Source organism: Pseudophryne corroboree, chromosome 5 (assembly GCF_028390025.1).
Source record: "Pseudophryne corroboree isolate aPseCor3 chromosome 5, aPseCor3.hap2, whole genome shotgun sequence".
NCBI classification, from domain to species: Eukaryota; Metazoa; Chordata; class Amphibia; order Anura; family Myobatrachidae; genus Pseudophryne; species Pseudophryne corroboree.
In genome coordinates, this window is record NC_086448.1 from 788,940,216 (window position 1) to 788,967,195 (window position 26,980).

Consider the following 26,980-nt stretch of genomic DNA (forward strand, 5'->3'; position numbering starts at 1 on the left):
GGACTGAACCTGATAAAATGGCGCCTTCTTAGGCTGTGAGGGGACATGGGGTAAAAATGCTGACTTCCCAGACGTTGCTGTGGAAACTAGGTCGGAGAGACCATCCCCAAATAATTCCTCCCCCTTATAAGGCAAAACTTCCATGTGCCTTTTGGAATCTGCATCTCCAGTCCACTGGCGAGTCCATAAGCATCTCCTAGCAGAGATGGATAATGCACTTACTTTAGATGCCAGCCGGCAGATTTCCCTCTGTGCATCTCTCATGTATAAGACTGAGTCTTTGATATGGTCAATTGTTAGCAGGATCGTGTCTCTGTCTAACGTGTCAATATTTTCTGACAGTTTATCTGACCACGCAGCGGCAGCACTGCACATCCATGCTGACGCAATAGCTGGTCTGAGTATAATGCCTGAGTGTGTATATACAGACTTCAGGATCGCCTCCTGCTTTCTATCAGCAGGTTCCTTAAGGGCGGCCGTATCCTGGGACGGTAGTGCCACCTTTTTAGACAAACGTGTGAGCGCTTTATCCACCCTCGGGGGTGTTTCCCAACGTAACCTATCCTCTGGCGGGAAAGGGAACGCCATTAGTAGCTTCTTAGGAATTACCAATTTCTTATCAGGGGAAGCCCACGCTTCTTCACACACTTCATTTAATTCATCTGACGGGGGAAAAACTACAGGTAGTTTTTTCTCCCCAAACATAATACCCTTTTTTGTGGTACCTGGATGTAAATCAGAAATATTTAACACCTCTTTCATTGCCTCAATCATGCAGTGAATGGCCTTAACGGGTATTAAATTTGACTCATCGTCGTCGACACTGGTGTCCGTATCCGTGTCGACATCTACTTGTGCCACCTGAGATAGCGGGCGTTTCAGAGCCCCTGATGACTTTTGAGACCCCTGGACAGGCACGAGCTGAAGACTCGGCTGTCCCACAGTCGGCATGTCGTCAAATTTTTTATGTAAGGAGTCTATACGTGCACTCATTTCCTGCCATAATACCATCCACTCAGGTGTCTGACCCCCAGGGGGTGACATCCCTGCTAAAGGCATCTGCTCCCCCTCCACATCATTATTCTCCTCAAACATGTCGACACAGCCGTACCGACACACTCCACACACACAGGGAATGCTCCAACAGAGGACAGGACCCACAAAAGCCCTTTGGGGGGACAGAGTAAGAGTATGCCAGCACACACCAGAGCGCTATATATATACAGGGACTAACTGAGTTATGTCCCTAATAGCTGCTTTTCAATATAATATACTGTATACAGTGCCAATTTTAATGCCCCCCCTCTCTTTTCCCTCTAACTGTACTGTAGAATTGCAGGGAAGAGCCAGGGAGCTTCCTTCCAGCCGAGCTGTGAGGGAAAAATGGCTCCGCCCCTTTTTCGCGGCGTATTTTCCCGCTTTTTATGGGATTCTGGCAGGGGTATTTACCTCATATATAGCCCCAGGGGCTATATATTGAGGTATTTTAGCCAGCCAAGGTGTTTTTATTGCTGCCTCAGGGCGCCCCCCCCCAAGCGCCCTGCACCCTCAGTGACCGGAGTGTGAAGTGTGTATGAGGAGCAATGGCGCACAGCTGCAGTGCTGTGCGCTACCTTGGTGAAGACAGGATGTCTTCATGCCGCCGATTTTCCGGACCATCTTCTTGCTTCTGGCTCTGTAAGGGGGACGGCGGCGCGGCTCCGGGACCGAACATCAAGGCTGGGCCTGCGGTCGATCCCTCTGGAGCTAATGGTGTCCAGTAGCCTAAGAAGCCCAATCCGGCTGCAAGCAGGCGAGTTCGCTTCTTCTCCCCTTAGTCCCTCGCTGCAGTGAGCCTGTTGCCAGCAGGTCTCACTGAAAATAACAAATTCTAAGACTATAACTTTCTAAGAGCTCAGGAGAGCCCCTAGTGTGCATCCAACCTCGGCCGGGCACGAAATCTAACTGAGGCTTGGAGGAGGGTCATAGTGGGAGGAGCCAGTGCACACCAGGTAGTCTAAGATCTTTCTAGAGTGCCCAGCCTCCTTCGGAGCCCGCTAATCCCCATGGTCCTTACGGAGTTCCCAGCATCCACTAGGACGTCAGAGAAATTTTTATTACATTTTATTTATAAGGCGCCACATGTGTTTCGCAGCGCCGTACAAAGGACAGTACAGGGGACAAAACATTGCATTACAGTAAATAAATAACAGAAATAGAGTACAGGTAACAGAGCACCACACATTCTCAAGACATAGTACAGCTAAGATGTAAGTATTGAGGGAGTGATCATCGTACTACTAGAGGCTGGTGGTCATAGATGAAGATGAGCCTTTACTAGCAGGATAAAAATGGTCGTTGAGTAGGGGAGAGCTGTGAGTGAAATGTGTTGAGACTAGGGCTTAGATAACAAGAGGAAAGAGGGCCCTGCTCTGAAGAGCTAACAATCTGTTGGGGAGGGGCGACAGACAGATGACAAGAGGTTCAGGCAAGCGGGAGGTAGCCTGATGGCAGTATGCAAGCAAAGCTGAGATGTTCACGGCATGAGGCAGGGGGTGGAGGCGCGGCTTCAGCTCTGGGTTATGCATTAGAAGGGTACGCTTTGATGAATAGGTGGGTTTTTAGAGCCCGTTTGAAGCTTTGCAAGGTTGGGGAGAGTCTAATGGAGCGGGGGAGTGCGTTCCACTGAAGGGGTGCAGCACGTGCAAAATCCTGAACTCGTGCATGGGAAGCAGTGACCAGTGCGGTGGAGAGGGGACGGTCATTAGTCGACCGTAGGGGGCGGGAGTATGAAGGGAAAGGAGGTTGGAGATGTAGGGAGCAGTGGAATTAGAGATGGCCTTGTATGTGAGGGTGAGGAGTTTGAAGAGGATTCTGTAGGGGAATGGGAGCCAGTGTAGATTTTGTTGAAGGGGAGTGGCAGATGTGGTGCGGCGGGAGAGGAAGATAAGCCTAGCTGCGGAGTTCAGGACAGATTGGAGGGGAGCAAGATGGGAGCAAGCGAGGCCAGTGAGGAGGACATTGCAGTAATCAAGTCGTGAGATGACCAGTGAGTGGATGATGAGTTTAGTTGCACTCTGGGAGAGATATGGCCTGATACGAGCAATGTTGCGTAGCTGGAAACGACAGGATTGTGCCAGAGCTTGGATGTGGGGTGCAAAGGAGAGGGAGGAGTCAAGAGTGACGCCCAGGCAGCGGAGTTGGGGAACGGGGAAGATGGTGGTGTTGTCAACAATGATGGAGATATTGGTTGGGGGTGTTGCTCTGGATGGGGGGAAGATGATGAGTTCCGTTTTGTCCATGTTGAGCTTTAGAGAGCGTTCAGACATCCAGGAGGAGATTGCAGAGAGGCAGCTGGAAACCTGAGAGAGGACAGAGGGGGACAGATCAGGAGATGAGAGGTAGAGTTGTGTGTCATCAGCATAGAGGTGGCATTGAAGGCCAAATGAGTTAATGAGCGCACCCAGGGAAGAGGTATACAGGGAGAACAGAAGTGGTCCAAGGACAGAACCCTGAGGGACACCAACAGGAAGGATGGAAGGGTGTGAGGTGGTGCTTGAGGCAGACACAGAGAAGGAGCGGTTAGTGAGGTAAGAAGAAAACCAGTCAAGGACAGTGCTAGAGAGGCCAGCGTTTTGGAGTGTGCCGAGGAGGAGAGGATGATCTACGGTGTCAAAGGCAGCAGAGAGGTCCAGAAGGATGAGCAGAGAGAAGTGGCCCCTGGATTTGGCCGAAAGCAGGTCATTGGTGACTTTCACCAGGGCAGTCTCAGTTGAGTGGAGTGGGCGAAAGCCAGATTGTAGTGGATCGAGGATGGAGTTGTCAGAGAGGTAGCTTGCGAGACGGCTGTAGACTAGTCGTTCAAGTAATTTGGAGGCGAAAGGGAGAAGAGAGATGGGGCGGTAGTTAGTGGGTGATGAGGGGTCGAGGTTGGGTTTTTTGAGAATAGGTGAGACCAGAGCATGTTTGAATGGTGAGGGGAAGATGCCGGTGGAGAGGGACAGTTTAAAGAGGTGAGCAAGGTGGGAGCAGGCAGTGGGGGAGAGGGAGCGGAGAAGACGGGAGGGGAGGGGGTCCAGGGGGCAGGTGGTGGGGGGGGGAGGATAAGATGAGGGAGTGGACTTCCTTTTCTGAAGTCGGATGGAAGGAGGACAGGGTGGGATAGATGGAGGGGAGGGATAGAGGGGGCAGGGGGGTAGCAGAGGGGTGACGGCGGGAGATGTTGTGTCGGATATCCTCAATTTTGGAGATGAAGAAGGAGGCAAAGTCAGTGGCAGTGAGGGAGGATGGGAGGGGAGGAGGAGGGGGGCGAAGGAGAGTGTTGAAAGTTTCAAAGAGACGGCGTGGACAGGAGGACTGAGAAGAGATGAGTGCTTGGAAAAAGGATTGCTTGGCGAGGGAAAGAGCAGAGCTGTAGGAGGAGAGAATAAACTTGAAATGGAGGAAGTCCGGTAGAGAGTGAGATTTCCTCCAGGAGCGTTCAGCGGAGCGTGAGCATTTTTGTAAGAAACGTGTTAGTTTGGTGTGCCAGGGTTGGGGTTTGGAGCGGCGGAGGGGGACAGAGGAGAGGGGGGCCACAGAGTCGAGAGCAGCGGTTAGGGAAGAGTTATAGAAGGTGGCTGCCTGGTTGGGACAAGTCATAGTGGAAAGAGGAGAGAGGAAAGTCTCGAGGGAGGACATGAAAGTGGGATTGAGAGACCCAAGATTGCATCTGGTGGTGGTGGGTCTGGGCGTGGAGAGGAGGAGGGAGGATGAGAGGGTGAAAGAAAGCAGATGGTGGTCAGAGAGAGGGAAGGGAGAGTTTGAGAAATCAGAGAGATCACATCAGTGGGTGAAGACAAGGTCGAGGGAGTGGCCGAGATTGTGAGTAGCGGTGGAGGTCCATTGAGAAAGTCCAAAGAAGGTGGAAAGGGCGAGAAGATTAGTGGAAGCGGCATTAGTGATGTCAATAGGGATGTTAAAGTCTCCGAGGATGACAGAGGGGAGGTCAGAGGAGAGAAAGTGGGGAAGCCAGGCAGCAAAGTTGTCAAGGAAAGGTGAACAGTGGCCAGGGGGGCGGTAGATCCCAAATTCTCCCATCCCGTAGCCTAACCCTCCACCTACTGCCTACCGTAATCCTCCCATCCCATAACCTAACCCTCCTCCTACTGCCTACCGTAATCCTCCCATCCTATATCCTAACTCTCCCCCTAGTGCCTACCGTAATCCTCCCATCCCATTACCTAACCCTCCTCCTACTGCCTACCGTAATCCTCCCATCCCATAACCTAACCCTCCTCCTACTGCCTACCGTAATCCTCCCATCCCATAACCTAACCCTCCTCCTACTGCCTACCGTAATCCTCCCATCCCATAACCTAACTCTCCCCCTAGTGCCTACCGTAATCCTCCCATCCCATAACCTAACCCTCCTCCTACTGCCTACCGTAATCCTCCCATCCCATAACCTAACCCTCCTCCTACTGCCTACCGTAATCCTCCCATCCCATAACCTAACCCTCCTCCTACTGCCTACCGTAATCCTCCCATCCCATAACCTAACCCTCCTCCTACTGCCTACCGTAATCCTCCCATCCCATAACCTAACCCTCCTCCTACTGCCTACCGTAATCCTCCCATCCCATAACCTAACCCTCCTCCTACTGCCTACCGTAATCCTCCCATCCATTAGCCTAACCCTCCCCATAGTGCCTAACCCTAAACCTAACCCTCCCCCTACTGCTTCTCCCTAACCTCCCATCCTGCAGCCTAACCCTAATCCCTAAACCTAACCCTCCTGCTACTGCCTACCGTAATCCTCCCATCCATTAGCCTAACCCTCCCCATAGTGCCTAACCCTAATCCTCCCATAGCCTAACCCACCCCCTACTGCCTAACCCTAATCTCCCATCCTGCATCCTAACCCCTACCATCTCACAGCCTAACTCTCCCCCTACTGCCTAACCCTAATCTCCCATCCTGCATCCTAACCCTAATCCCTACCATCCCACAGCCTAACTCTCCCCCTACTGCCTAACCCTAACCTCCCATCCTGCAGCCTAACCCTAATCATCCCATCGCCTAACTCACCCCCTACTGCCTAACCCTAACCTCCCATCCTGCAGCCTAACCCTCCCATCCCATAGCCTAACCCACCCCCTACTGCCTAACCCTAACCTCCCATACTGCAGCCTAACCCTAATCCTCCCATCCCATAGCCTAACCCACCCCCTACTGCCTAACCCTAACCTCCCATCCTGCAGCCTAACCCTAATCATCCCATCCCACAGCCTAACCCTCCCCCTACTGCCTAACCCTAACCTCCCATCCTGCAGCCTAACCCTCCCCCTACTGCCTAACCTCCCATCCTGCAGCCTAACCCTAATCCCTACCATCCCACAGCCTAGCCCTCCCCCTAGTGCCTATCCCTAATCCTCCCTTCCAATAGCCTAAACATCCTCCTACTGCCTACCGTAATCCTCCCATCCATTAATTTAATCCTCCCCTCCCATCCTGCATCCTAACACTAATCCTCCCATCCCACATCCTAACTCTCCCCCTAGTGCCTAACCCTAACCTCCCATCCCTCATCCTAACCTCCCATCCCACAGCCTAACCGCTACCTACTGCCTAACCCTAACTTCCCATCCCACAGCCTAACCGCTACCTAATGCCTAACCCTAACCTCCCATCCCGCAGCCTAACCTCCCATCCCACAGCCTAACCGCTACCTACTGCCTAACCTCCCATCCCTCATCCTAACCTCCCATCCCACAGCCTAACCGCTACCTACTGCCTAACCTCCCATCCCTCATCCTAACCTCCCATCCCACAGCCTAACCGCTACCTACTGCCTAACCCTAACCTCCCATCCCGCAGCCTAACCTCTCCCTACTACCTAACCTCCCACTACTGCCTAACCTCCCATCCCTCAGCCTAACCTCCACCTATTGCCTAACCCTAACCTCCCATCCCGCAGCCTAACCTCCCATCCCTCAGCCTAACCTCCACCTATTGCCTAACCCTCATCCTCCCATCCCGCAGCCTAACCTCCCATCCCGCAGCCTAACCTCCCCCTACTGCCTAACCTCCCATCCCACACCCTAACCCTCATCCTCCCATCCCGCAGCCTAACCCTCATCCTCCCATCCCGCAGCCTAACCTCCCATCCCACACCCTAACCCTCATCCTCCCATCCCGCAGCCTAACCCCCCATTCCGCAGCCTAACCTCCCCCTACTGCCTAACCTCCCATCCCGCAGCCTAACCTCCCCCTACTGCCTAACCCTAACACATGGTCACAAAACAGAATTATAAATGGGGGGTGTGTGGGGGGAGAATTGGTGCATCGCTGAGCCCTAGCAGAAGAAAAAAATCCCTGAAAACCCCTCAAAATGCTTAGCATGACCCCCGTATATTAAGGAGGGGTTCCCAGCAGATATCTCCTATGATCTCTCCATTCCCGACGGCAGCTGCAACCCCCAAATGTTTCTATGGGGGGTGCGATGCTGTCAGATTTACCAAGCTCTGGAATGCTGTGCCCCGTCACTACCGCCATCTGAAGATGGCATTACCCATTCTAGCCAATGGGTTACAATTCACACTAAGCACCAGGAGAGGGTTCTTCCGGAATCCTCTGCGGCTATGGCCAGGAGTCCCAGCACAATGACGTCCCTGCAGCTGATCAATCATACATGTGAGGATGGTGTAATTGCAACCGGCGATGCAAATTTGGGATCGAGGGCAAGATGCATCATTGCTTGGGAGAGTGATAAAATGGAGAGATAAATTACCAGTCAATCAGCTCCTAACTGCCATGTCACGGGCCCTGTTTGAGAAATGAGTTAGGAGCTGGTTGGCTGGTACTTTATCATTCTCCATTTTCTCTCTCTCCAAGCAATGATACATCTAGCACCCAAATCACATCGCAAAGCCTATGATCAATAAATGGGCCCCAAAGCCACGTATTATCGATTTGTCAATACGATGGTTAGTACATCTACTATAATTATGCAATTTTATGTAAAATAAATCCCATTCTCTTTAATCATTGTTAAATGAGCCTAGACAAGAGGTAGCTATGGGACATAACACATTCCTACTACACATTGTTGCTGACTGACATAATACTGTACACAGCGCCGGGCAGTGAGGCCTAGTGACTGCTGCATCCCCGGACCCGCCTGCCCCCACACAGCTGCGTTACACAGTCTCTGCTGCCGCCATTGGCTGGAAGTGCCGGGCCCAGGCCGGGGATCAGAGTGCAGCACGGGCCGGGTCAGAGCGCTGCCAGGCGGCCGCAGGATGGAGGAGACCCCGCGAGTGGCCGCCGTGTTGCCGGCGGGGGGCACCGGGGAGCGGCTGGGGGGCTGCACCCCGAAACAGTACTGCCCGCTGCTGGGGAGACCCCTGATCAGCTGCACCCTGGAGGCCTTTGAGAGGTGAGAGCTCCCCGGGGTGTACATACACTGTACTCTGCGCTGTGCATGGGGCTGGCCGGGAACATTCTCACAAAGTGCCCGGCCAGACACACACAGGCTGCTGGATGTGTGGGAGGTGCTCAGTCTCACTCTATACACCCACATAGCGTCTCACTCACTCTATACAGTACAGCCACATGTATATTATGTGCTCAGCCTCACTCTATACACCCACATAGCGTCTCACTCACTCTATACAGTACAGCCACATGTATATTATGTGCTCAGTCTCACTCTATACACCCACATAGCGTCTCACTCACTCTATACAGTACAGCCACATGTATATTATGTGACTCTATACACCCACATAGCGTCTCACTCACTCTATACAGTACAGCCACATGTATTTCTCTGACGTCCTAGTGGATGCTGGGGACTCCGTAAGGACCATGGGGAATAGCGGCTCCGCAGGAGACTGGGCACAAAAGTACAGCTTTAGAACTACCTGGTGTGCACTGGCTCCTCCCCCTATGACCCTCCTCCAAGCCTCAGTTAGATTTTTGTGCCCGAACGAGAAGGGTGCACACTAGGTGGCTCTCCTGAGCTGCTTAGTGAAAAGTTTAGTTTTAGGTTTTTTATGTTCAGTGAGACCTGCTGGCAACAGGCTCACTGCATCGAGGGACTAAGGGGAGAAGAAGCGAACTCACCTGCGTGCAGAGTGGATTGGGCTTCTTAGGCTACTGGACATTAGCTCCAGAGGGACCGATCACAGGCCCAGCCATGGATAGGTCCCAGAGCCGCGCCGCCGGCCCCCTTACAGAGCCAGAAGACAGAAGAGGTCCGGAAAATCGGCGGCAGAAGACGTCCTGTCTTCAACAAGGTAGCGCACAGCACTGCAGCTGTGCGCCATTGCTCTCAGCACACTTCACACTCCGGTCACTGAGGGTGCAGGGCGCTGGGGGGGGGGGGGGCGCCCTGAGACGCAATAAAAACACCTTGGATGGCAAAAAATGCATCACATATAGCTCCTGGGCTATATGGATGAATTTAACCCCTGCCAGAATACACAGAAAAACGGGAGATAAGGCCGCCGAGAAGGGGGCGGAGCCTATCTCCTCAGCACACTGGCGCCATTTTCCCTCACAGCTCCGTTGGAGGGAAGCTCCCTGGCTCTCCCCTGCAGTCACTACACTACAGAAAGGGTTAAAAAAGAGAGGGGGGAACTAATTACGCGCAGTATTAAAAATACAGCAGCTATAAGGGGAAAAACACTTATATAAGGTTATCCCTGTATATATATAGCGCTCTGGTGTGTGCTGGCAAACTCTCCCTCTGTCTCCCCAAAGGGCTAGTGGGGTCCTGTCCTCTATCAGAGCATTCCCTGTGTGTGTGCTGTGTGTCGGTACGTTGGTGTCGACATGTATGAGGAGAAAAATGATGTGGAGAACGGAGCAGATTGCCTGTAATAGTGATGTCACCCCCTAGGGGGTCGACACCTGAGTGGATGAACTGTTGGAAGGAATTACGTGACAGTGTCAGCTCTGTATAAAAGACAGTGGTTGACATGAGACAGCCGGCTACTCAGCTTGTGCCTGTCCAGACGTCTCAAAGCGCCCGTTACCTCAGATGGCATATATAGACGCCGACACGGATACTGACTCCAGTGTCGACGGTGAAGAGACAAATGTGACTTCCAGTAGGGCCACACGTTACATGATTGAGGCAATGAAAAATGTTTTACACATTTCTGATAATACGAGTACCACCAAAAAGGGGTATTATGTTCGGTGAGGAAGTAGTTTTCCTGAATCTGAGAAATTAAATGAGGTGTGTGATGATGCGTGGGTTTCCCCCGATAACAACTGATAATTTCTAAAATGTTATTGGCATTATATCCTTTCCCGCCAGAGGTTAGGGTGCGTTGGGAAACACCCCCTAGGGTGGATAAAGCGCTCACACGCTTGTAAGAACAAGGGCTCTACCCTCTCCTGAGATGGCCGCCCTTAAGGATCCTGCTGATAGAAAGCAGGAGGGTATCCTAAAATGTATTTACACACATACTGGTGTTATACTGCGACCAGCAATCGCCTCAGCCTGGATGTGCAGTGCTGGGTTGGCGTGGTCGGATTCCCTGACTGAAAATATTGATACCCTAAGATTAGGGACAGTATATTATTGCCTATTGAGCATTTAAAAGATGCATTTCTATATATGCGTGATGCACAGCGGAATATTTGCCGACTGGCATCAAGTCTAAGTGCGTTGTCCATTTTTGCCAGTAGAGGGTTATGGACACGACAGTGGTCAGGTGATGCGGATTCCAAACGGCATTTGGAAGATAAGAAGACGCCGTATTATCAGGCGCAGTCCTTTCGTGGGCAAGCGGGCAAAAGGTTCCTCATTTCTGCCCCGTGACAGAGGGAGAGGAAAAAGGCTGCAGAAATCAGCCAGTTCCCAGGAACAGAAGCCCTCTCCCGCCTCTGCCAAGCCCTCAGTATGACGCTGGGGCTTTACAAGCAGAATCAGGCACGGTGGGGGCCCGTCTCAATGAATTTCAGCGCGCAGTGGGCTCACTCGCAATTAGACCCCTGGATCCTTCAGGTGATATCTCAGGGGTACAAATTGGAATTCGAGACGTCTCCCCCTCGCCGTTTCCTAAAGTCGGCTTTACCGATGTCTCCCTCTGACAGGGAGGCAGTTTTGGAAGCCATTCACAAGCTGTATTCCCAGCAGGTGATAATCAAGGTACCCCTCCTGCAACAGGGAACGGGGTATTATTCCACACTGTTGTGGTACCGAAGCCGGACGGCTCGGTGAGACCGATTCTAAATCTATAATTTTGAACACTTACATACGGAGGTTCAAATTCAAGATTGAGTCACTCAGAGCAGTGATTGCGAACCTGGAAGAAGGGGACTACATGATGTCTCGGGACATCAAGGATGCTTACCTTCATGTCCCAATTTACCCTTCTCACCAAGGGTACCTCAGGTTTGTGGTACAGAACTGTCACTATCAGTTTCAGACGCTGCCGTATGGATGGTCCACAGCACCCCGGGTCTTTACCAAGGTAATGGCCGAAATGATGATACTCTTTCGAAGGAAGGGAATTTTAGTTATCCCTTACTTGGACGATTCCCTGATAAGGGTAAGATCCAGGGAACAGTTGGAGGTCGGTGTAGCACTATCTCAGGTAGTGTTGCGGCAGCACGATTAGATTCTCAATATTCCAAAATCGCAGCTGATTCCGACGACTCGTCTTCTGTTCCTAGGGATGATCCTGGACACAGTCCAGAAAAAGGTGTTTCTCCCGGAGGAGAAAGTCAGGGAGTTATCCGAGCTAGTCGGGAACCTCCTATAACCGAGCCAAGTCTCAGTACATCAATGAAAGGGTTCTGGGAAAAATGGTGGCTTCCTACGAAGCAATCCCATTCGGCAGATTCCACGCAAGAACTTTCCAGTGGGACCTGCTGGACAAATGGTCCGGGTCGCATCTTCAGATGCATCAGCGGATAACCCTGTCACCAAGCACAAGGGTGTCTCTCCTGTGGTGGTTGCAGAGTGCTCATCTTCTAGAGGGCCGAAGATTCGACATTCAGGACTGGGTCCTGGTGACCACGGATGCCAGCCTGCGAGGCTGGGGAGCAGTCACACAGGGAAGGAATTTCCAGAGCTTATGGTCAAGCCTGGAGACATCACTTCACATAAATATCCTGAAGCTAAGGGCCATTTACAATGCTCTAAGCTCAGCAAGACCTCTGCTTCAAGGTCACCCGGAGTTGATCCATTCGGACAACATCACGGCAGTCACCCACGTAAACAGACAGGGTGACACAAGAAGCAGGAGGGCAAGGCAGAAGCTGCAAGGATTCTTCGCTGGGCGGAAAATCATGTGATAGCACTGTCAGCAGTATTCATTCCGGGAGTGGACAACTGGGAAGCAGACTTCCTCAGCAGACACGACCCCCACCCGGGAGAGTGGGGACTTCACCCAGAAGTCTTCCACATGTTTATAAAACTCGACAAGTATTGCGCCAGGTCAAGGGACCCTCAGGCAATAGCTGTAGACGCTCTGGTAACACAGTGGGTGTACCAGTCAGTGTATGTGTTCCCTCCTCTGCCTCTCATACCCAAGGTACTGAGAATTATAAGATGGAGAGGAGTAAGCACTATATTCGTGGCTCCGGATTGGCCAAGAAGGACTTGGTAACCGGAACTTCAAGAGATGCTCACGGAGGATCCGTGGCCTCTACCTCTAAGAAGGGACCTGCTCCAGCAAGGACCCTGTCTGTTCCAAGACTTACCGCGGCTGCGTTTGACGGCATGGCGGTTGAACGCCGGATCCTGTAGGAGAAAGGCATTCCGGAGGAAGTCATTCCTATCCTGATCAAAGCCAGGAAAGATATAACCGCAAAACATTATCACCGCATTTGGCGAAAATATGTTGCGTGGTGCGAGGCCAGTAAGGCCCCGACGGAGGAATTTTCAACTAGGTCGATTCCTACATTTCCTGCAAACAGGAGTGTCTATGGGCCTGAAATGGGGGTCCATTAAGGTTCAAATTTCGGCCCTGTCAATTTTCTTCCAAAAAGAACTAGCTTCAGTCCCTGAAGCTCAGACGTTGTGAAAGGGGTACTGTATATACAGCCTCCTTTTGTGCCTCCAGTGGCACCTTGGGATCTAAATGTAGTTTTTGGGTTCCAAAAGTCACATTGGTTTGAACCACTTAAATATGTGGAGTTAAAATATCTCACATGGAAAGTGGTCATGCTGTTGGCCCTGGCCTGGGCCAGGTGCGTGTCAGAATTGGCGGCTTTATCCTGTAAAAGCCCTCATCTGATTTTCCATTCGGACAGGGCAGAATTGAGGACTTGTCCTCAGTTTCTCCCTAAGGTGGTTTTCAGCGTTTTCACCTGAATCAACCTATTGTGGTGCCTGCGGCTACTAGGGACTTGGAGGACTCCAAGTTGCTAGACGTTGTCAGGGCCCTGGAAATATAGGTTTCCAGGACGGCTGGAGTCAGAAAATCTGACTCGTTGTTTATTCTGTATGCACCCAACAAGCTGGGTGCTCCTGCTTCTAAGCAGACTATTGCTCGTTGGATTTGTAGTACAATTCAGCTTGCACATTCTGTGGCAGGCCTGCCACAGCCAAAATCTGTAAAAGCCCATTCCACAAGGAAGGTGGGCTCATCTTGGGCGGCTGCCCGAGGGGTCTCGGCTTTACAACTTTGCAGAGCAGCTACTTGGTCAGGAGCAAATACGTTTGTAAAATTCTACAAATTTGATACCCTGGCTGAGGAGGACCTGGAGTTCTCTCATTTGGTGCTGCAGAGTCATCCGCACTCTCCCGCCCGTTTGGGAGCTTTGGTATAATCCCCATGGTCCTTACGGAGTCCCCAGCATCCACTAGGACGTCAGAGAAAATAAGAATTTTCTTACCGATAATTCTATTTCTCGTAGTCCGTAGTGGATGCTGGGCGCCCATCCCAAGTGCGGATTGTCTGCAATACTGGTACATAGTTATTGTTACCAAAAAATCGGGTTATTGCTGTAGTGAGCCATCTTTTCTAGAGGCTCCTCTGTTATCATGCTGTTAACTGGGTTTAGATCACAAGTAATATGGTGTGATTGGTGTGGCTGGTATGAGTCTTACCCGGGATTCAAAATCCTTCCTTATTGTGTACGCTCGTCCGGGCACAGTATCCTAACTGAGGCTTGGAGGAGGGTGATAGGGGGAGGAGCCAGTGCACACCAGATAGTTCTAAAGCTTTACTTTTGTGCCCAGTCTCCTGCGGAGCCGCTATTCCCCATGGTCCTTACAGAGTCCCCAGCATCCACTACAGACTACGAGAAATAGAATTATCGGTAAGTAAATTCTTATTATTATGTGCTCAGTCTCACTCTATACACCCACATAGCGTCTCACTCACTCTATACAGTACAGCCACATGTATATTATGTCCTCAGTCTCACTCTATACACCCACATAGCGTCTCACTCACTCTATACAGTACAGCCACATGTATATTATGTGCTCAGTCTCACTCTATACACAGACATGCATACCTCCCAACATGACCCTCTCCAGGAGGGACACAATGCTCTGCTCCAGGACTTTTCCCTTAATGTATTATTGCCATCACCTGTGCTGAACACCTTTCTTATCCATTAAAACTTGTGCCGGCAATCATACATTAAGAGAAAAGTCCAGAAGCAGAGCATTGTGTCCCTCCTGGAGATGGTCATGTTGGGAGGTATGGACATGTATATTATGTGCTCAGTCTCACTCTTTACACACAAACATGTATTATGTGCTCAGTCTCACCCTATACACCCACATAGCGTCTCACTCACTCTATACAGTACAGCCACATGTATATTATGTACTCAGTCTCACTCTATACACCCACATAGCGTCTCACTCACTCACTCTATACAGTACAGCCACATGTATATTATGTACTCAGTCTCACTCTATATACCCACATAGCATCTCACTCACTCTATACAGTACAGCCATATGTATGTGCTCAGTGTCACTATATACAACCACACATGTATGTGCTCAGTGTCACTATGTACACCCACATGTATGCGCTCAGTCTCTATACACCCACATGTATGATTCAGTCTTTATAGGGTGTAGTATGGTATGCCGGCGGCCGGGCTCCCGGCGACCAGCATACCGGCGCTGGGATCCCGACTGCCGGCATACCGATAGCGTGGCAAGCGCAGATGAGCCCCTTGCGGGCTCGTGGCGCTCGCCACGATGCGGGTACGGTGGTGCATTACCACGCTATTTATTCTCCCTCCAGGGGGGTCGTGGACCCCCAAGAGGGAGATAAAGTGTCAGTATGCCGGCTGTCGGGATTCCGGTGCCGGTATACTGTGCGCCGGGATCCCGACAGCCGGCAAACTGAAGACCACTCGTCTTTATACACCCGCATGTATGTGCTCTGTCTTTATACACCCGCATGTATGTGCTCTGTCTTTATACACCCGCATCTATGTGCTCTGTCTTTATACACCCGCATCTATGTGCTCTGTCTTTATACACCCGCATCTATGTGCTCTGTCTTTATACACCCGCATCTATGTGCTCTGTCTTTATACACCCGCATCTATGTGCTCTGTCTTTATACACCCGCATCTATGTGCTCTGTCTTTATACACCCGCATCTATGTGCTCTGTCTTTATACACCCGCATCTATGTGCTCTGTCTTTATACACCCGCATCTATGTGCTCTGTCTTTATACACCCGCATCTATGTGCTCTGTCTTTATACACCCGCATCTATGTGCTCTGTCTTTATACACCCGCATCTATGTGCTCTGTCTTTATACACCCGCATCTATGTGCTCTGTCTTTATACACCCGCATCTATGTGCTCTGTCTTTATACACCCGCATGTATGTGCTCTTTTTCGGGAGATAGGTGCGATAACATTTGCCGCAATCGCGAATGGCGTTATCACGGCTAATTGGATACCTCCCATAGTACAATCTCTTTTTCTCTATCGTCCTAAGTGGATGCTGGGGTTCCTGAAAGGACCATGGGGAATAGCGGCTCCGCAGGAGACAGGGCACAAAAAAGTAAAGCTTTTACCAGATCAGGTGGTGTGCACTGGCTCCTCCCCCTATGACCCTCCTCCAGACTCCAGTTAGATTTTGTGCCCGAACGAGAAGGGTGCAATCTAGGTGGCTCTCCTAAAGAGCTGCTTAGAGAAAGTTTAGCTTAGGTTTTTTACTTTACAGTGAGTCCTGCTGGCAACAGGATCACTGCAACGAGGGACTTAGGGGAGAAGTAGTGAACTCACCTGCGTGCAGAGTGGATTTGCTGCTTGGCTACTGGACACTAGCTCCAGAGGGACGATCACAGGTACAGCCTGGATGGTCACCGGAGCCGCGCCGCCGGCCCCCTTGCAGACGCTGAAGAGAGAAGAGGTCCAAAATCGGCGGCTGAAGACTCCTGAGTCTTCATAAAGGTAGCGCACAGCACTGCAGCTGTGCGCCATTTTCCTCTCAGCACACTTCACACAACAGTCACTGAGGGTGCAGAGCGCTGGGGGGGGCGCTCTGAGAGGCAAATAAAAACCTTATTAGAGGCAAAAAATACCTCACATATAGCCCACAGAGGCTATATGGAGATATTTAACCCCTGCCTAACTTCAAAAATAGCGGGAGACGAGCCCGCCGAAAAAGGGGCGGGGCCTATCTCCTCAGCACACAGCGCCATTTTCTCTCACAGAAAAGCTGGAGAGAAGGCTCCCAGGCTCTCCCCTGCACTGCACTACAGAAACAGGGTTAAAACAGAGAGGGGGGGCACTGATTTTGGCGATATTGTATATATATAAAAGATGCTATAAGGGAGAAACACTTATATAAGGTTGTCCCTATATAATTATAGCGTTTTTGGTGTGTGCTGGCAGACTCTCCCTCTGTCTCCCCAAAGGGCTAGTGGGTCCTGTCCTCTGTCAGAGCATTCCCGGTGTGTGTGCTGTGTGTCGGTACGTGTGTGTCGACATGTATGAGGACGATGTTGGTGAGGAGGCGGAGAAATTGCCTGTAATGGTGATGTCACTCTCTAGGGAGTCGACACCGGAATGGATGGCTTATTTAGAGAATTACGTGAGAATGTCAACACGCTGCAAGGTCGGTTGACGACATGAGACGGCCGACAATCTATTAGGACCGGTCCAGGCGTCTCAGAAACACCGTCAGGGGTTTTAAAAACGCCCATTTACCTCAGTCGGTCGACACAGACACGGACACTGAATACAGTGTCGACGGTGAATAAACAAACGTATTTCTCATTAGGGCCACACGTTAAGGGCAATGAAGGAGGTGTTACGTGTTTCTGATACTACAAGTACCACAAGAAAGGGTATTATGTGGGAGTGAAAAAACTACCTGTAGTTTTTCCTGAATCAGATAAAATAAAATGAAGTGTGTGATGATGCGTAGGGTTACCCCGATAGCAAATATTGGCGTTATACCCTTTCCCGCCAGAAATTAGGGTACGTTGGGAAACACCCCTTAGGGTGATAAGGCGCTCACACGCTTATCAAGTGGCGTTACCGTCTCCAGATACGGCCGCCCTCAAGGAGCCAGCTGATAGGAAGCTGGAAAAATATCCTAAAAAGTATATACACACATACGGTGGTTATACTGCGACCAGCGATCGCCATCAGCCTGGAGATGCAGTGCTGGGTTGGCTTGGTCGGATTCCCTGACTGAAAATATTTTATTCATGTAGAGCATTTAATAGGATGCATTCTATATATATGTATGTGAGATGCACAGAGGGATATTTGCTCTCTGGCATCAAGATAAGTGCGTTGTCCATATCTCCCAGAAGATGTCAGGGACACGACAGTGGTCAGGTGATACAGATCCCATACGGCAGATGGAAGTATTGCTGTATAAAGGGAAGGAGTTATTTGGGGGTCGGTCCATCGGACCTGGGGACCACAGCAACAGCTGGGAAATCCAACCTTTTTTACCCCAAGTTACATCTCAGCTAAAAAAGACACCGTCTTTTCAGCCTCAATCTTTCCTTTCCCATGAGGGCATGCAGGCAAAAGGCCAGTCATATCTGCCCAGACATAGAGGTAAGGGAAGTAGACTGCAGCAGGCAGCCCTTTCCCAGGAAAAGAAGCCCTCCACCGCGTCTGCCAAGTCCTCAGCATGACGCTGGGGCCGTGCAAGCGGACTCAAGGTGGGGGGGTAGTCTCAAGAGTCTCAGGGCGCAGTGGGATCACTCGCAAGTTGACCCCTAGATCGTACGAGTATTATCCCAGGGGTAAAGATTGGAGAGTCGAGACATCTTCTCCTCGCAGGTTCCTGAAGTCTGCTTTACCAACGGCTCCCTCCGACAGGGAGGCAGCATTGGAAACAATTCACAAGCTGTATATCCAGCAGGTGATAATCAAAGTACCCCTCCTACGACAAGGAAAAGGGTATTATTTTTCCACACTATATTGTGGTACTGAAGCCAGACGGCTTGGTGACACATAGTCTAAATCTAAAATGTTTTGAACACTTACATAAAAGGTTCAAATCGAGATAAAGTCACTCAGAGCAGTGATAGCGAACCGGAAAAAAGGGGACTATATGGTGTCCCTGGACATCAAGGATTACCTCCATGTCCAAATTTTGTCCTTCTCATCAAGGGTACCTCTGGTTCGTGGTACAGAACTGTCAATATCAGTTTCAGACGATGCCGTTTGAATTATCCACGGCACCCCGGGCCTTTTTACCAAGGTAATGGCCGAAAAGATGTTTCTTCAAAGAAAAAAGGCATCTAAATTATCCCTTACTTGCACGACCTAAAAAGGGCAAGTTCCAGAGAACAGTTGGAGGTCGGAAGAGCACTATCTAAAGTAGTTCTTCGACGGCACGACTGGATTCTAAATATTCCAAGAATCGCAGCTGTTTTCCGACGATACGTCTGCTGTTCCTAGGGATGATTCTGGACACGGTTCAGAAAAAGGTTTTTCTTCCCGAGGAAAAAGCCAAGGAGTTATCCGACCTGTCAGGAACCTCCTAAAACCAGGAAAGGTGTCTGTACATCAATGCACAAGAGTCCTGGGAAAAATGGTGGCTTTTTACGAAGCAATTCCATTCGGCAGATTCCATGCAAGAATTTTCCAAAGGGATCTGTTGGACAAATGGTCAGGGTCGCATCCTCAGATGCACCTGCGAATAACCCTGTCGCCAAGGACAAGGGTATATCTTCTGTGGTGGTTGCAAAAGGCTCATCTATTGGAGGGCCGCAGATTCGGCATACAGGATTTGATCCTGGTGACCACGGACGCCAGCCTGAGAGGTTGGGGAGCAGTCACACAAGGAAGAAACTTCCAGGGGGTATGGACGAACCTGGAAAAGTCTCTTCACATAAACATTCTGGTACTAAGAGCAATCTAAAATGCTCTAAGCCAGGCGGAACCACTCCTGCAAGGAAAACCGGTGTTGATTCAGTCGGACAACATCACGGCGGTCGCCCATGTAAACAGACAGGGCGGCACAAGAAGCAGGAGTGCAATGGCAGAAGCTGCCAAGATTCTTCGCTGGGCGGAGAATCACGTAATAGCACTGTCAGCAGTGTTCTTCCCGGGCGTGGACAACTGGGAAGCAGACTTCCTCAGCAGACACGATATTCACCCGGGAGAGGGGGGTCTTCATCCAGAAGTCTTCCACATGCTAATAAACTGTTGGGAAAGACCAATGGTAGACATGATGGCGTCTCGCCTCAACAAGAAACTGGACAAGTATTGCGCCAGGTCAAGAGATCCACAGGCAATAGCTGTGGACGCACTGGTAACACCTTGGGTGTACAAATCAGTATATGTGTTTCCTCCTCTGCCTCTCATACCAAAGGTATTGAAGATTATACGGTGAGGAGGAGTAAGAACAATACTAGTGGCTCCGGATTGGCCAAGAAGGACTTGGTACCCGGAACTTCAAGAGTTGGTCACGGACGACCCGTGCCCTCTACTTCTGAGAAGGGACCTGCTACAACAGGGTCCCTGTCTCTTTCAAGACTTACCGCGGCTGCGTTTGACGGCATGGCGGTTGAACGCCAGATCCTAAAAGGGAAAGGCATTCCAGAAGAAGTCATTCCTACCTTGATTAAGGCAAGGAAGGAAGTCACCGCGAAACATTATCACCGCATTTGGCGAAAATATGTCGCGTGGTGCGAGGATCGGAGTGTTCCGACGGAGGAATTTCAACTGGGTCGTTTCCTACTTTTCCTACAATCAGGATTGTCTATGGGTCTCAAATTGAGATCTATTAAGGTTCAAATTTCGGCCCTGTCAATATTCTTCCAAAAAGAATTGGCCTCAGTTCCTGAGGTACAGACTTTTGTTAAAGGAGTACTGCATATACAGCCTCCTGTGGTGCCTCCGGTGGCACCGTGGGATCTAAATGTAGTTTTAGATTTCCTCAAATCCCATTGGTTTGAACCATTGAAAAAGGTGGATTTTAAATATCTCACATGGAAAGTGACTATGTTACTGGCCCTGGCTTCCGCCAGGAGAGTATCTGAATTGGCGGCTTTATCTTATAAAAGCCCTTATCTAATCTTCCATTCGGATAGGGCAGAACTGAGGACTCGTCCGCATTTTCTCCCTAAGGTGGTATCAGCGTTTCACCTGAACCAACCTATTGTGGTGCCTGCGGCCACTGGCGACTTGGAGGACTCCAAGTTGTTGGACGTTGTCAGAGCCTTAAAAATATACATTTCAAGGACGGCTGAAGTCAGAAAATCTGACTCGCTGTTGATACTATATGCACCCAACAAGTTGGGTGCCCCTGCTTCTAAGCAGACGATTGCTCGTTGGATTTGTAACACAATTCAACTTGCTCATTCTGTGGCAGGCCTGCCACAGCCTAAATCTGTTAAGGCCCATTCCACAAGGAAGGTGGGCTCATCTTGGGCGGCTGCCCGAGGGGTCTCGGCATTACAATTCTGCCGAGCAGCTACGTGGTCGGGGGAAAACACGTTTGTAAAATTCTACAAATTTGATACCCTGGCAAAAGAGGACTTGGAATTCTCTCATTCGGTGCTGCAGAGTCATCCGCACTCTCCCGCCCGTTTGGGAGCTTTGGTATAATCCCCATGGTCCTTTCAGGAACCCCAGCATCCACTTAGGACGATAGAGAAAATAAGAATTTACTTACCGATAATTCTATTTCTCGGAGTCCGTAGTGGATGCTGGGCGCCCATCCCAAGTGCGGATTATCTGCAATACTGTACATAGTTATTGTTAACAAATTCGGGTTATATTGTTAAGGAGCCATCTTTAAGAGGCTCTTTCTGTTATCATACTGTTAACTGGGTTTAGATCACAAGTTGTACGGTGTGATTGGTGTGGCTGGTATGAGTCTTACCCGGGATTCAAATTGCCTCCCTTATTGTGTACGCTCGTCCGGGCACAGTACCTAACTGGAGTCTGGAGGAGGGTCATAGGGGGAGGAGCCAGTGCACACCACCTGATCTGGTAAAAGCTTTACTTTTTTGTGCCCTGTCTCCTGCGGAGCCGCTATTCCCCATGGTCCTTTCAGGAACCCCAGCATCCACTACGGACTCCGAGAAATAGAATTATCGGTAAGTAAATTCTTATTTTTATTGAAGAAACACTAATCAGTGTCATAAATAAGACAAATTAATTCACAAGTAGATATTCTGTGTAATCTTTCTTCCCCTCCCTTTACAACATTCTATTCAATACCAAAAGGGAAACTTATACTATCTTTAGTTTAGACACATTTTTTTTTTTGTTATATCTAGATTTTAATTAAAAACACTATTTACTCTAGATACAGTATGGATAAAGTATCCTTTTATCATATAAATAATTAAAAGTTTTGTTTTAGGATTGCAAACGTGTAATTATATATGAGCAGAGCTAAACGCCGCCCTCGAGGCTTCCGGAGTTCACCTTACAGATCATTCTTTCCTTCTTTTTGTAACATCGTTCTGATGTGTACCTGGCCTTACATGTACTGTTTGTGCACATTTTCGCCCTATGAGGGTCATTCCGAGTCGATGCGCAGCGATGATGCAAAAAACGGCACTGCTGCACATGCGGCGCAATGCTCATGCGCAACGTACTTTCACAAAGGCCTATGTAGTTTCACTCAAGGTCTAGTGAAGCTTTTCAGTCGCACTGCTGGCCGCAGAGTGATTCACAGGAAAGGGGCGTTTCTGGGTGTTTTCAGGGAGTGTTCGAAAAAACGCAGGCGTGGCTGGGCGAACGCAGGGCGTGTTTGTGACGTCAAATCCGGAACTGAATGGTCTGAAGTGATCGCAAGCGCTGAGTAGGTGAGTAGGTCTGAAGCTACTCTAAAACTGCGCTAAATTATTTTGTAGCCTCTCTGCGATCCTTTCGTTTGCACTTCTTCTAAGCTAGGATACACTCCCAGAGGGCGGCGGCAATGCGTCGGCACGGCTTCTAAAAACTGCTAGTGAGCGATCAGCTCGGAAATGACCACCCACATGATGAGCCCATTTCAGGGGAAAATTTACTAAAGCTTCTAAAACAGAGAATGGTTAAATGCCCATAGCAACCAATCAGATGTTGTTTATCGTTTCTCTAACGTCCTAGAGGATGCTGGGGACTCCATAAGGACCATGGGGAATAGACGGGCTCCGCAGGAGATAGGGCACTTTAAGAAAACTTTAGATTCTGGGTGTGCACTGGCTCCTCCTTCTATGTCCCTCCTCCAGACCTCAGTTTTATACTGTGCCCAGAGGAGAATGGGCGCACTGCAGGGAGCTCTCCTGAGTTCTTTGCATTAGAAAGCATTTTTGTTTGGATTTTTCTATTTTTACAGGGAGCACTACTGGCAACAGGCTCCCTGCATCGAGGGACTGGGGAGTGAGGAGCAGACCTATTTAAATGATAGGATCTGCTTCCTCGGCTACTGGACACCATTAGCTCCAGAGGGGGTGAACACAGGTTCGTCCTGGGCGTCCACCCCCGGAGCCACGCCGCCGTTCTCCTCAGAGCCAGAAGAACAGAAGCAAGAAGACATCTCAGGCGGCAGAAGCTTTCAGCGGCTTCACTGAGGTAACGCACAGCACCGCAGCTGTGCGTCATTGCTCCACACACCTCACACACTCCGGTCACTGTATGGGTGCAGGGCGCAGGGGGAGCGCCCTGGGCAGCAATAATAACACCTCAAAACATGTCAAAAAGATATATACATGTACAGCTGGGCACTGTACATGTATATAAAAGAGCCCCCGCCATTTTTACACAAATTTGAGCGGGACCGAAGCCCGCCGCCGAGGGGGCGGGGCTTCTCCCTCAGCACTCACCAGCGCCATTTTTCTCTCCACAGAACGCTGAGAGGAAGCTCCCTGGACCCTCCCCTGCTTACACACGCTGAAGGGCTGTTTAAAAGAGAGGGGGGGGGGGCACATAATTGGCGGATAAGATATTATACAGCGCTGCTGGGGAAAAACATTTTGTGTTGGTCTCCAGGGTCATTGCGCTGGGGTGTGTGCTGGCATACTCTCTCTCTATCTCTCCAAAGGGATACTGTCTTCAGAAAGGAGTTTCCCTGTGTGTGTGAAGGGTGTCGGTACGTGTGTGTCGACATGTTTGATGAGGAAGGCTCGCTTAATGTGGAGGGGGAGTGTTTGAATGTCAGGTCGCCGTCGGCAACACCGACACCGGACTGGGTGGATATGCTGAATGTCTTAAATGTAAATGTGAATCTCCTGCATAAAAGGTTAGACAAGGCTAAGGCTTGGCATCAGTCAGGTAGCCAGACCGTGCCTGTCCCTGTGGCGCCAGGACCTTCAGAGTCTCAAAAGCGCCTCATATCCCAGGTCGCTGACACAGATACTGACTCTAGTGTCGACTATGGGGATGCAAAATTACAGCCGAAGGTGGCAAAGGGTATTCGATACATGATTATTGCCATAAAAGAGGTATTGCATATAACTGAGGAACCCCCTGTCCCTGACACGAGGGTTCACATGTATAAAGGGAAAAAGCCTGAGGTCACGTTTCCGTCCTCATTTGAGCTAAGCGAATTGTGCGAAAAGGCTTGGGAGTCTCCAGATAGGAGACTACATGTTCCCAAAAGGATTCTAATGGCGTATCCTTTTCCACAGAAGGATAGGATACAATGGGAATCTTCGCCTAAAGTAGACAAGGCACTGACACGCTTATCCAAGAAGGTGGCACTGCCTTCTCCGTATACTGCTTCCCTCAAGGATCCTGCTGATCGCAAGCAGGAAATTACCATGAAGCACATTTACACACATTCAGGAACTATCGTTAGACCGGCCATGGCATCGGCCTGGGTTGGTAGTGCTGTCGTGGCATGGGCAGACTCCTTATCTACGAAGATTGACACCTTAGATAGGGATACCATTCTAATGACCATTGAGCATATCAGAGATGCTGCCTTGTATATGAGGGATGCTCAGAGAGACATTTGTTTACTAAGCTCCAGAATAAGCGCTATGTCACTTTCTGCTAGGCGACTCTTGTGGACCCGACAGTGGACGGGAGACGCCGACTTAAAGCGGCATATGGAGTCATTGCCTTACAAGGGGGAGGAGTTGTTTGGAGAAGGCCTCTCGGACCTTGTCTCTTTTGCTACGGCCGGTAAATAGAATTTTTTACCTTATGTTCCCCCGCAGCATGCTAAGAAGGTACCGCATTATCAAATGCAGTCCTTTCGTTCCAATAAAAGCAAGAAGGTACGAGGATCGTCCTTTGTTGCCAGAGGTAGAGGCAAGGGAAAAAAACTGCACTCTGCTAGTTCCCAGGAGCAGAAGTCCTCCCCTACTTCCTACTTCCGCAAAGTCCACCTCATGACGCTGGGGCTTTCCGGGGGGGGGGTCAGATCAAGTGGGGGCATGTCTTCGTCTTTTCAGCCACGTCTGGGTTCTCTCACAGGTGGATCCCTGGGCAATAGAGATGGTTTCCCAGGGATACAGACTGGAATTCGAAGACATGCCTCCTCGCCGGTTTTTCAAATCGTCTTTACCGGCTTCCCCGTCGGAGAGGGAGCTGGTGTTAGCTGCAATTCACAAATTGTACATTCAACAGGTGATAGTCGACGTTCCTCATCTCCAGCAAGGAGAGGGTTATTATTCATTCCTGTTTGTGGTACCAAAACCGGACGGTTTGGTCAGACCCATTTTAAATCTGAAATCCCTGAACCTGTACTTTAAGAGGTTCAAGTTCAAAATGGAATCGCTCAGAGCGGTCATCGCCAGCCTGGAGGGACGGGATTGGATGGTGTCCCTGGACATAAAGGATGCGTACCTTCATGTTCCGATTTTCCCTCCTCACCAGGCGTTCCTGAGATTTGCAGTACAGGACTGTCGCTACCAATTTCAGACGTTGCCGTTTGGTCTTTCCACAGCCCCGGGAATTTTCACCAAGGTAATGGCGGAAATGATGGTGCTCCTGCGCAGGCAGGGTGTCACAATTATCCCGTACTTGGACGATCTCCTCATAAAGGCGAGATCTCGGGAGAAGTTGCTGGACAGCGTGTCTCTGTCCGTGAAGACGTTGCAGAGGCACGGCTGGATTCTCAATTTACCGAAATCCCAGCTAGTCCCTGCAACGCGTCTGACCTTTTTGGGCCTGATTCTAGACACAGACCAAAAAAGAGTTTTTCTTCCAGTGGAGAAGGCTCAGGAGCTCGTAGCCAAAAAGGTTTCAGTGCATCATTGCACGAGGGTTCTGGGGAAGATGGTGGCTTCATACGAGGCCATCCCCTTCGGCAGGTTCCATGCAAGGACCTTTCAATGGGACCTATTGGACAAATGGTCCGGGTCCCATCTACACATGCAAAAATGGATCACCCTGTCTCCCAGGTCCAGGGCGTCTCTCCTGTGGTGGCTGCGCAGTGCTCACCTCCTGGAGGGTCGCAGGTTCGGCATTCAGGACTGGGTCCTGGTAACCACGGACGCGAGCCTCCGAGGTTGGGGAGAAATTTCCAGGGTCTCTGGTCAAGCCCAGAGACTGGTCTCCACATAAGTGTCCTGGAGTTATATACAACGCCCTACACCAAGCGGAGGAATGGCTTCGGAACAAACCGGTTCTGATTCAGTCAGACAATGTCACGGCAGTGGCTCATGTAAACCGCCAAGGCAGCACAAGGAGTAGAGTGGCAATGGCAGAGGCATCCAGGATTCTACGCTGGGCGGAAGGCCATGTAAGCGCACTATCAGCAGTGTTCATCCCGGGGGTGGACAACTGGGAGGCGGACTTTCTCAGCAGGCACGACCTGCATCCGGGAGAGTGGGGACTTCATCAAGAAGTCTTCACACAGATCACGGACCGGTGGGGTCTGCCTCAGATAGACATGATGGCGTCCCGCCTCAACAAAAAGCTAAAGAGGTATTGCGCCAGGTCAAGAGACCCTCAGGCGGTAGCGGTAGACGCTCTGGTGACACCTTGGGTGTTCATATCGGTCTATGTGTTTCCTCCTCTACCTCTCATACCCAAGGTGTTGAGGATAATAAGAATAAGAAGGGTCAGTACAATCCTCATTGTTCCAGATTGGCCAAGGAGGACTTGGTATCCGGATCTGCAAGAGTTGCTCACAGAAGATCCGTGGCCTCTTCTTCAAAGGCAGGACCTGCTGCAGCAGGGGCCCTGTCTGTTCCAAGACTTACCGCGGCTGCGTTTGACGGCATGGCGGTTGAACGCCGGATCCTAGCGGAAAAAGGGATTCCGGAGGAGGTCATTCCTACCCTGATCAAGGCTAGGAAGGACGTGACGTCGAAACATTATCACCGTATATGGCGAAAGTATGTTTCTTGGTGTGAGGCCAGAACTGCTCCTACGGAGGAGTTCCAGTTGGGCCGTCTGCTTCACTTCCTTCAAACGGGAGTGAATTTGGGCCTAAAATTAGGGTCCATAAAGGTTCAAATTTCGGCCTTATCCATTTTCTTTCAAAGAGAATTGGCTTCTCTTACTGAAGTACAGACTTTTGTGAAGGGCGTGCTGCATATTCAGCCTCCCTTTGTACCTCCGGTGGCGCCATGGGACCTTAACGTGGTATTAAGTTTCCTAAAGTCACCTTGGTTTGAACCACTCAAAACAGTAGAGTTGA

At 50.3% G+C, this 26,980-nt stretch overlaps 1 protein-coding gene across 2 annotated transcripts in view; it reads left to right on the plus strand.

Moving 5' to 3' along the window:
* The first annotated feature begins 8,078 nt into the window (after positions 1–8,078).
* CRPPA (CDP-L-ribitol pyrophosphorylase A) overlaps positions 8,079–26,980 on the plus strand; it is a 535,384-nt gene continuing 516,482 nt past the window's right edge. The window contains exon 1 of one of the 2 annotated variants that reach the window (XM_063924417.1): positions 8,079–8,398. In XM_063924417.1, the coding sequence (XP_063780487.1) occupies positions 8,262–8,398 (137 nt within the window). In that variant the 5' untranslated portion in view covers positions 8,079–8,261. The remainder of the gene's footprint in view (positions 8,399–26,980) is intronic. The other variant, XM_063924416.1, reaches the window with a different exon arrangement.